General features: G+C 38.5%; 1 protein-coding gene across 1 annotated transcript; it reads left to right on the top strand.

Annotated features, from left to right (window-relative positions):
• The first annotated feature begins 10195 nt into the window (after positions 1–10195).
• On the top strand, positions 10196–11389 carry LOC124524159 (obg-like ATPase 1). The gene has a single exon (XM_047096241.1). It carries the CDS (start codon positions 10199–10201, stop codon positions 11387–11389), a length of 1191 nt encoding a protein of 396 aa, XP_046952197.1. The 5' UTR covers positions 10196–10198.
• The last annotated feature ends 507 nt before the right edge of the window (positions 11390–11896 follow it).

Below are 11896 nucleotides of genomic sequence, written 5' to 3'. Positions count from 1 at the left end.
AATCCAATTAAAATGGACAGAAGACATGAATAGAAATTTCTCTAAGGAAGACATACAGATGGCCAACAGACACATGAAAAGATGCTCTACATTACTCATCATCAGGAAAATGTGAATCAAAACTACAATGGGATATCACCTCACACCTGTCAGAATGGCTAAAATCAAAAACACAAGAAACAACAAGTGTTGGTGAAGATGTGGAGAAAAGGAACCTTTTGGTACTATTAGTGGGAATGCAAACCTGTGCAGCCACTGTGGAAAATAATATGGAGGTTCCTCAAAGAGTTAAAAATAGAACTACCCTATGATCCAGTAATTGCACTACTAGATACTTAGCCAAAAAATACAAAAACACTAATTGAAAGGGATACATGAACTCATATGTTTATTGCAGCATTATTTATAATATCCAAGATATGGAAGCATCCCAAGTGTCCATCAACTGATGAATAAAGAAATTGTGGTGTGTGTATATGTGTATATATATATATATATATATATATATATATATATATATGATTTTTTTCAGCCATAAAAAAGAATGAAACCTTTCCATTTTCAGTGACATGGATAGAGCTAGAGAGTATAATGGTAAGTAAAATAAGTCGGTCAGAGAAAGACAAGTACTATATGATTTCACTCATATATGGAATTTAAGAAACAAATGAACAAAGAAAATAGAGAAAGACAAACCAAGAAATACACTCTTAACTACAAAGAACAAACTGAAGTTACCAGAGGATAAGTGGGTGGGAGGATGGGTAAAACTGGTGAAGGGAATTAAGAGTACACTTATGGTGATGAGCACTGAGTAATGTACAGAATTGTTGAATCACTATATTGTACACCTGAAACTAACATAAAATTGTATGTTAAGTATACTGGAATTAAAATTAAAAACTTTAAATAAGAAAGAAAGAAAGAAAGAAGAAAGAAAGAAAGAAAGAAAGAAAGAAAGAAAGAAAGAAAGAAAGAAAGAAAAGATAGGTAACACTTCTATTTAGAACCTTCCATCTTACTCAGAGTAATACCCAAGCTTTTTACAAACAGCTGACATCTATGTGATCTGACACTTCCCCACCTTGCTTGCCTCTCTGCCTCATCTACTATTACTGTCCTCCTGTGTGATTAGGCTACAGCCATGATGGCATCTTTTCTGTTTCTCAGATATACCAGGCATACTGTAAGCTCAGAGCCTTTATGGCGGCTGGAACACACTTCCTTCAGATAGCCCCTCAGTTAACTCCCTCAGGTCTTCCAAGTCTTTGCTTAAATGGCATCTTCTTAGTGAGGCTTAACTTGAACCATCTCAGAGAATACTGGAACCCACACCTCTTCATATCAGCAATCCCAATTCCCTTACTAAGCTCTATTGCTTCCAGGCATTGTATTATCTAAAATACTGTATAATTTACTTCATATGTTATCACTTTCTTCCTTTCTCCTGTCCACCATAATATATGATCCATGGAGTCGGGGTTTTTTTCTCCTTTGTTTACTGATATAACCCAAACATTAGAATAGTACCCAGCACGTAGTAGCTGTTCAATAAATAGTTTTTAAAATTAAGTCTATATCCCAAATCATTTATCACCATAGTTCTGGTTTTATATTGCAAGTTCCTTTTATTTTTTTAATTTTTAAAAATGTTGATTTGTTTATTTAGAGAGAGAAAGAGTGTAAGTGGGAGAGGAGCAGAGAGAGGAGAGAGAATCCTAAGCAAGCTCTGCACTGTCAGCACACAGCCTGATGCAGGGCTTGATCTCACAAACCATGAGATCATGACTTGAGCCAAAATCAAGAGTTGACACTTAACCAACTAAGCTAGCTACCTAGGCACCCCATCACAAGTTCCTTTTAGAAATCTCTACCTGAATGTCCTTCAGATACCTTAAATTCATTACATTCAAAGTCAGAGTCATCTTCCTATAGGGGCCAAGGGCAGGCCACCCCAAGGTGGACTGCTTTGGCATGATGATTATTCTGAAGGCAATCGAGACCCTACAGTCTCGAGGGATACTTCTGCCCCTCCCTTAACTACAGAGATGAATCTAAATTGGGGAGTCTCTCCCAGAATAAGGGTTAATAGCAGAGATAAATTTTATCTGAGTGACCCATCTGTATGGCAGAGCAAACATCTAATTAACAAACATCTGCTTTTCTTATCACCCTACGAAGTGCATTCCTTTCCTCTGAAGTCCCAGACCCTTACCCCCTTTCTCCCTAGCTCAGGATGACATATACACCTCATTTTGCCCAACTGTCTTTGGAATTTCCATATGTGTGCGGATTCCCTGTACAAACACTGTTAAATTTGATTTTCTGTTAATCTTTCTTGTATCATTTTGATTTCTAGTCCAGCTAGAAGGACCCTTGAAGGGGACAGGAATTCTTGCTCTCTGACATTCTCTATCAAATTTGTTCTTCCTCCTGTTTTCTGAATTTGATTCATAACATTAATATCTATCCAGTCACCTAGGAGAGAAGCCTCAAAGTCATTCCTCATTTCAAGTTTTAGAACAAATTCCTAGCCCTTTCCTAATGCTAACAGGCATTTATTGTATTAATTAAGATCCTTTAGCCTTAGTCTCTTGCATTAGTCTTCCAGGGATCATTGTCCAATCGTTAGTGCATAAGCCTGCTCAGGCTGCCATAAAAAAACACCACAGACTAGGTGGCTTAAACAACATAAGTTTATTTCTCACAGTTCTGGAGGCTAGAAATCCAAACTCAAGGGCTGGTTTCTCCTGAGGCCCCTCTCCTTGGCTTGCAGATGGTCACTTTCATGCCGTGTCCTCACATAGCCTTTCCTCTGTGCATGCATACTCCTGGGGTGTCTTCCTCATCCCATAAGGACACCAGTCCTGTTTGATTAATGCCTCTCCCTTATGACCTCATTTAACCTCCCTCAAAGTCCCTGTCTCCAAATACAGTCACAGTGAGAGGCTAGGACTTCAAGAGATGAATTTTAGGAGACACAATTCAGTCCCCAGTAGTAAAGGCATCATGTTTTTCCCCCATCACGTGATTCTTTCTTTGTCCTTTAGAATTACTTTTACCATTCCTTGCACACAGGAAAAATTTGTGTTTTTTTTTTTTTCTACTTTGCATTTTCCCAAATCACCTTTACTCTTGCCTTTATCAAAAGCAAATGTGGGCCTATTAAAATAGTTTTTCTTCGGGGCGCCTGGGTGGCGCAGTCGGTTAAGCGTCCGACTTCAGCCAAGTCACGATCTCACGGTCCGTGAGTTCGAGCCCCGCGTCAGGCTCTGGGCTGATGGCTCAGAGCCTGGAGCCTGTTTCCGATTCTGTGTCTCCCTCTCTCTCTGCCCCTCCCCCATTCATGCTCTGTCTCTCTCTGTCCCAACAATAAATAAAAACGTGGAAAAAAAATTAAAAAAAAAAAGTTTTTCTTCAACTCTTTAACAGCTTTTGCATTTATCAGGTAGATAGAATTCATGTTGGTATAACATTTTAAAAATAGAGAAAAATAGCTCTTTTAGGTTTTGGTCACCAATTTCAATGTGTGTGTGTTGTGGGGAAGGGATCCTCAACACCAACAAACAATGCTCTGGACACCAGCTAGGTTTCTATAATTCAACTCAATTCTGACATTAGCTACCCAGAGATCACATCCAGATTCCACAAGTTAAGGGTTCAGTCTTACAAGATGTCCCCACAAACTTCAGATACCAGTCACAAACCCAGGTTATCACCTATGCTTCTGACCAACCAACTATACATTAGAGGTTTCCACAGCTTCCTCCTTGAGTTTGATTAATTTGCTAGAGCAGCTCACAGAACTCAGAGAAACACTTTACTTACTAGATCACTCAAGATATAAATCAGGAACAGCCAGATGGAAGAGATGCATAGGGCAAGGTATGGGGAAAGAACACAGAGCTTCTATGCCCTCCCTAGGCTTGCCTCTCTCCCCAAATCTCCAAAGGTTCACAAACCTGGGAGCTTTTGAACCTAGTCCTTTTGAATTTTTACAAAGGCTTCATGATATGATATAGGTATGATTGATTAAACTTTGGCCACTGGCAATTGATTCAACCTTCAGCCCATCTTCCTTTCCTAGAGGTGAGGGGATGTGGTGGGGTGTGGGGTGGAGGAGTAGAACTGAAAGTTCCAACCCTCCAATCACAGGGCTGGCTGGTTCTCCTGGCTAGCCAGCCCCCATCTCTAGGTGCATTCTCAAAGTCACCTCATTGACATAACAAAAGAAAACTTTATGGCTCTCCTCACTTAGGAAATCCCAAGGGTTTTAGGTAGCTCTAAGCCAGAAATATGGATGAAGACCAAATCTATATTTCTTATTATAAATCACTGTACCACAATTGTTAACTGACTCAAAAAAAGAACAATGCACAGCCCTGAATGACTGACATGATTGCTAATGCCATCTGTTGGTGGCAACAGAAACATGTTTTCAGCTGGGATAATAACTTTGCTTAAATCTACCAAAGTATATGTGTAGAACATTTAAAGGTATAGAAACCTCCATATTATCTTTCTTGACCTTCTGTATTCCTTCTTTCTGTGTCAGTCAAGACTCCAGCAAGACAGTTAAATGAAGAAAAGTCGATTAGGGGACTGAACAATGAGGTGTGGGCAGGAATAACAAGAACAAGGGATAGTGAAGCACCTGGGAACTGCCAACAAAGGGAAGCTATTACCAGTCCTGAAACAGAGGGCAAAGTGGGACCAGAGAGGCTAAAATCTGGAGAGAACTGGAGAGGAACTGGCTGGTAGGAGCTGTGGTCATAAAGTATAGGAAACACAGTTGGGCTGAGGGAGTAGAAGGAATAAATATCCCTTCGTCTCTCTTCTACTATCTATCCTCCTAAAGCCAGAGGGGCAAAGAAACTCATCTTGTATTATGGATACTTATTGTATGTGTTTGGTTCTCTATATTGATCCCAGATTGAATTCTTACATGTCTCATTTATGATGGTAAGTATTCCAGTACCCATACATATATAAGAAGAACTCTTTTAAAAAAAATTGTTTTTAATGTTTATTTTTGAGAGAGAGAGAGAGTGCTAACGAGTGGAGGAAGGGCAGAGAGAAAGGGAGACACAGAATCCAAAGCAGGCTCCAGGCCCTGAGTTGTCAGCACAGAGCCCAACGTGGGGCTTGAACTCACTAACTGTCATATCATGATCTGAGACAAAGTCGGACACTTAACCGACTGAACCACCCATGTGCCCCAATAAACATTTTTCTAAATAAATAAATGAATGAATGCTTATTGTCTGTTCCCTGGTTTAAAAATCTTGCTGGGGTAAAAAGGGCAAAGTATCCTATTTTATCTTATGTCTTAATGCCCAGTGAATTTCATCTGGTTCCTGAATACAATAAGGCAAACATGATAGTTTTTCTTGATCCCCAGCTATAAGTTTATGTGAGAAATAAATTTAAATACCAGACTGTCAGAGAGTTTGTCTCATGGTTTGGCTTTTAAAAATAAAATTTTCAGCATATTTTAAAATAAGACTAGCTCACTTATCTTTGCTTTTAGCTTTAAAAATCCACACTTTTAAATGGAAGTGATGAATTTATCTCCAAAAGAAGCACTGAAGTCAACACTTAAAACATTCAAATGTAGTTTCAAAGTCAAACTTTAATAACTAAACAGCCTGTTGAAAGCCAGCAGACAAAAATTTTCCGGGATACTACAGATTAATTAATGAGCACTATTAAAGTCAAGGTCTAGGCCCCTTCCCGCAACACACAGAAATTATGTTTATGGTGACTAATATTCCTTTGTTCTGAACATTATACCTGTCAATATCTGAGCCATGGAAGTCCTCTGAAATGACATCTGAGACAAATAAGCAAGTGTACTCATCACTTGCTACCCAATTACTATAGTTGGCTTCATAACAGGACTGCATCAATGTTTTCAGTAGTACTGCGATAGTCAAGCAGATAGTTCTCCAAATGTCCTGTTCCCTTTTACATGCCCAACCAGGGGGAAGAGAGCATGGTGGAGATTGTTTTCTTGGTATTTTGTTGTTCTAGAAAAAGGTTTATCGTCTATTAGACATTTTGGAGTGCACATATACCATGAAAAGGACATTTTGATGGAAAACGTACATTCTGGTTGGTTATTGTTGTTAAGTGCATTGTTCAGCAAATGTTCTGCTATATTGAGTTTCAGGCATCAGTTGAATTATATCATGGTGAAATTTGTGATTAAGGTAAGCTAACTCAAAATGACAAGCCAAGGGCTTTTAAAACCCACATTTCAATGAAATCTGGCAGCACAAAAACAGCTGCTCTAAGTCTGCTCCTCTAATATTTCAAAGGAAGAATAGCAGTGGATTTCTGATACCATATGTGCCAACTGCAGAAATTCTAGAACAGCCTGAGAGACCTGGGTGAAAGGTCACACTCTACCTTATACAGATGGCACATTTAATTATTAAAGAGCAATTTTAATCATTTAATCATTCCAGACCCTGAAATGAAAGGTCTTCTCAGATATCTTGAAGATTGTTGCAACCTAAACTCTGCTGTCAAACTTCTATAGAGCCAGTAAATAGCATATGTGATTTCATATCCTAATTTGATTTACATTTTCATGTGAGTTAATTTTGTTTTGCAGGCTTTAAAAGACATTTCATGGGGAAAAAAAATTGAAGGTCATGTCTTTGGCAGAGAATTTGTCTACCCCTGCAGGAAAATTAAATCTAAATCCTTGCTTCGGACTTAAATCAGACTCCAATTCCTCAGGAGGATGGCTAAGTGGTCCCTTTTTTCAGCAGAGCTGCAAACAGCTCTGCTGGAAAATTGTGCAACTAGCCTCAAAAAGGTTTTCAAGAAAATTCCCTCAGTTTTTGTTCATTACAAAAAATTAACAACCCCAGCAAAGCGTCTGGTATGTAGTGTTCAGTAATTGTTAGGCCATCCTCTCATCCTCTCAGCAAATGAATGCATGCACACATTCACACCCATACACTGGAATTCAAATTTAGTAATTTGGTAAGAATCATGGAATAAAATTGAGGATAATTCCAGCAATCAAAGGACAAAATCAAATGCAAATCAAAGGACAAAATCAAGTGCAAATCTTGGAATTAGTATGTCTAAATAAGAAATTTACTGTTAAAATAAGAAAATTACTCTTTCTGATTCAACAATAATAGCAAATATTTTTTGATAACTTATATGTCAGGCACTGTGCTATGCTCTTAACATGTTAATGGTCATAACAGCTCAGATGGAAAAGTGCTATAATTATCTCCATTTTATAAATGAGGAACCTGAGGTACAAAGAGGTTAAGAGACCTGTTAAGTTCACATTACTGGTAAATGGAGCAAGGATGCCAAACCAGGTCACTGAAATTTTAAAACCCACAATTGTATCGATACCCTCCAGCTAAAGACCACCAGGAATATACCTGAATTTGAATGAACTGGGTATATTTCTTATTACAGAGAAGGAAGATGTACAACAGGGTGTTTGAAAGCAGTTATTAAAGGATTTGGTCTTCTGTTTGGGGAAGGGCTTAAGGAAGTGAGACTTTTCTCTGGATTGGATGCTCTCAGGAAATGGGGGTAATGCTATGAATGGGTACCTTAATCAATCTTATTAAGGAGGGAAGACGGGAGGGCTGTAAGTGGTAAAGCAGCAGTGGTCACTCAGATTAGCCAGGATAGGGACATAGAGGGTCATAGTAAAGTAGGAAGAAGAATCAGGATTTGAACCCAGGTGGTTCACTCTGGAGTCGGTACATTACCTGCCTTACAGGCAAAAACAACAGAAAGAGCAAAAGATGCAAAAAATGATGGGAGAGATGTTTTGGAGAGAAACTTCCTTGGCTATGTAGTCGAGCAGAGGCGTCAAAGTGGGAGACAGACACCATAGAACTCCCTCGTGGGAGCTAAATGCTCTAACAATAGTCTGAAGTTAAAAAAAAAAAAAAAGTCACTTTACAGGACCTATTTGCTTTCCTGGAAGCCATCTAGGTCAATCTACCCACAAGTACCCACCAAACAGATTCTTCTCAGTTTTAAAAGGCTTAGCCCCATTATTTATGTGTGTGATAAGGCTACTTTCTTCAAGAGGACTCAGGTCCCTGCTGGCAGCCTGATGTCCCCAGTGAACTTGATGGATGCTCCCCTCCACACATTCTCAGGGCCACTTTCAGAGGAGTTATCTCCTTTTGGGGTCTGAGATCCCTTTGGTACCACTGCCAGGAGGCTCTCTCAGGAGACTGCTGCACTGAGCTCTGATAAAAGCATGTGGGAGAGAAGTGAAATGTGTCGTCCTGCAGAGCAGTTCTGCCCTTTGCTTGGGTAAAAAAAACCATGATTTCCTTTGGGAAGTTCTCTTCCCTAGCACATATAGTTCCAGAAGGACATGGAAATGAAGGTGCCCTCCCTGCAGCCCTCCTTCAATTCACCAGCAACACATACCAAGGAGTGGCCACACACAACATGAGTCAGGCAAGTGAGTCTCTCTTTCCAGGAGTCTGAATCTTGAATGGAGTAACACAGACAGGAATTATGTGTAGATTCGACATGCGTCAGTTCTCTGCAGAGGCATTCATTCATTTCTAGTTGCCTAGATTCCCAAAACTGCCTTCATCCCTTTCCCTTCATCAACATCTCCTTTGACTCTCTGAGCTGTCTAGAATATTTCCAATATTTTTTTGCTTAAGTTAGTCAGTTCCTATTTGCATCCTAAGAAGCCGAGTTGAAATGTAGATTTTATTTGATGATGTCTTCTATTGAGCAGAGTTTTGGAAAAACGTCCTTTAAAGATGTCGGTTCAAAATAATGAGAAAAGGCATACAGTTAAAGCTCTGACTCCCAGTTCACATGGAAACCAGAGTAGACATGCCCAGGAGACTTGTTTTATTAAGACTACTGGTCTTTGCTCCGTACTGACAGGTGATCAGAATAAATGGCCACAAAGATAATGTGTCTTTGACCTTGATTTTCATTATGCAGCTCTATGAAAAGAAACTTTTCTTTTCAATGGGAGCAGATGATGTTAAGTTCATAGCTCATCTCCAACTTATTTTATTGAAAAACAAAAAGAGAACACCTTTATTTCAACTTAACAGAGAAATCTGATTAGGAGCTTCCTAAATCTAAAGACTATTTCTCCAAAAAGTCCACTGTTGTATAAAATCACAGATATTCTTAAATGGGACAATATGCTCTTCTTGAAATAACAGTGACCCATTTACTTCCAAGGCTTGAAGCTTATGGTGCTGCATTTGAAGTCACACCAAGCAATCCTCTGAGACTCTGAAGTCTTAGTGTAACTGAGTAAGAAAAGAACATAGTCATAACTATACCTTTTGAAAAACATTCTGGATGGGAAATAGGAGGCATTTCCTGAATATCTGCATCGGAATATATGCTTGTAGATACTGGAGAGTGATTTTATTTTAGAAATCAGATATCCTTGGAGATTTTTATTCTGTAAAGTAGCAGGTCACACTACTTTACATGTGACCATTTAAAAATATGACCATTTAAAAATGCTTGTCTGTGCTTATTTTCAGATGACTGCCCACATGGAAAATCCAAGAGAATCTACAAGCTATTAAAACTAATAAATGATCTCAGAAAGTTTCCTTAATCCCAAACCAATAGTGTTCTCATATACCAGTCATGACCAATTAGAAAATGTAATTGAAATGAAAATCCTATCCACAATATCACAAAAACTAAAGGCATAAATCTATTAACTTTCAATATCAAAATAAATCCCAAAACAACACTGAGTTTAAAAAAAAAACAAATTGCAGAATGGCAGATACAAGATATTTATATAAATGATAAAATTTAACTTTTTATATAAATACAAAAAATATTATATTTAAAGCAATTTAAATGCAAAAGTACTATATAAATATTTATGGATTAATATACAAAATGTAGTTTTCTGGTTCTACCTCTGGGTAATGCAAGAAAAGAATGGGACTGGGGAAACACAGGGATTTTACTGCTTAAGAAAATATCTGAAGCAAACATGGCAAAATGGTAAGGTATGTTGTAGGTGGATTATTATTATCCTCTCTAAAAGATCATCATTGGCCGCCACCGCCACTAGCGTGCGTGCTGGTCAGCGGAAGGGCTGGTCCTGTGCTTTCTCCTCCTTCCTCCCCTCCTCTCACTCCGTCTACCCTGCCGCTGGGACCCCGTGTCATCGCCCGCCCCGAGCACGATGCGCCCCAAAAAGGGAGGTGATGGAATTAAACCGCCCCCAATCATTGGAAGATTTGGAACCTCCTTGAAAATTGGTATTGTTGGATTGCCAAATGCTGGGAAATCTACCTTCTTCAATGTATTAACCAATAGTCAGGCTTCAGCAGAAAACTTCCCATTCTGCACTATTGATCCTAATGAGAGCAGAGTACCTGTGCCAGATGAAAGGTTTGACTTTCTTTGCCAGTACCACAAACCAGCAAGCAAAATTCCTGCCTTTCTAAATGTAGTGGATATTGCTGGGCTTGTGAAAGGAGCTCACAATGGGCAAGGCCTGGGAAATGCCTTTTTATCTCCTATCAGTGCCTGTGATGGAATCTTTCATCTAACACGTGCTTTTGAAGATGATGATATCAGGCATGTTGAAGGAAGTGTAGATCCTATTCGAGATACAGAAATAATACACGAAGAGCTTCAGCTTAAAGATGAGGAAATGATTGGGCCCATTATAGATAAAGTAGGAAAAGTGGCTGTGAGAGGAGGAGATAAAAAATTAAAACCTGAATATGATATAATGGGCAAAGTAAAATCCTGGGTTATAGATCAAAAGAAACCTGTTCTCTTCTATCATGATTGGAATGACAAAGAGATTGAAGTGTTGAATAAACACTTATTTCTTACTTCAAAACCAATGGTCTACTTGGTTAATCTTTCTGAAAAAGACTACATTAGAAAGAAAAACAAATGGTTGATAAAAATTAAAGAGTGGGTGAACAAGTATGACCCAGATGCCTTGGTCATTCCTTTTAGTGGGGCCTTGAAACTCAAGTTGCAAGAATTGAGTGCTGAGGAGAGACAGAAGTATCTGGAAGCGAACATGATACCAAGCGCTTTGCCAAAGATCATTAAGTCTGGGTTTGCAGCACTCCAACTAGAATACTTTTTCACTGCAGGCCCAGATGAAGTATGTGAATGGACCATCAGGAAAGGGATGAAGGCTCCTCAAGCTGCAGGAAAGATTCACACAGATTTTGAAAAAGGATTCATTATGGCTGAAGTAATGAAATACGAAGATTTTAAAGAGGAAGGTTCTGAAAATGCGGTCAAGGCTGCTGGAAAGTCCAGACAACAAGGCAGAAATTACATTGTCAAAGATGGAGATATTATCTTCTTCAAACTTAATATACCTCAGCAACCTAAGAAGAAATAAATTTTATTGTTCAGATAAATGTACAACTTCCAAAAAGGGATAGGATTTCTTTTAATTAAAATTTCTGAAAACTGAGGGACAAATACAGTTGGGGGATGGAAATCTTCTAAAAACAGAATTATTTTTGTTTTAAAATTAAAACACTGTGTACCTCCAATGAAATGCAAGTTCACTAAATGTGAACAGCTTTGGTTTTCACGTAAATAAGACCCTAGTCCAAATTGTAGAGGCTTTTCAGGAACCATATTACTCTCATGATACTTCATTAATCCCCATCACGGATGCCAAGCCTGACACATTTGACGGTGAGGACAATGTGGCTTGCTCCTTTTTGAATCTATGGATAATGCATGTTTTACAGTACTCCAGATGTCTACACTCAATAAAACATTTGACAAAACCAAAAAAAAAAGATCATAATTATTCTCTATAACTTTATCTTTCATAACAAAATGTTTTAAAATATTATTGTAACTGTGAGGAACAGAACAAAATTTTCCTTATTGT

Source organism: Lynx rufus, unplaced genomic scaffold (assembly GCF_022079265.1).
Source record: "Lynx rufus isolate CCGP_SWC_20201006 ecotype Redwood Valley unplaced genomic scaffold, mLynRuf1.p SCAF_4, whole genome shotgun sequence".
Lineage (NCBI taxonomy): Eukaryota > Metazoa > Chordata > Mammalia > Carnivora > Felidae > Lynx > Lynx rufus.
The sequence above is the reverse complement of the archived record's forward strand: the minus strand, read 5'-3'. Positions and strand labels throughout refer to the sequence as shown.

Coding starts and splice junctions, on each gene's coding strand:
- LOC124524159 (XM_047096241.1), top strand. CDS start 10,199: ATGCGCCCCAAAAAGGGAGGTGATGGAATTAAACCGCCCCCAATCATT.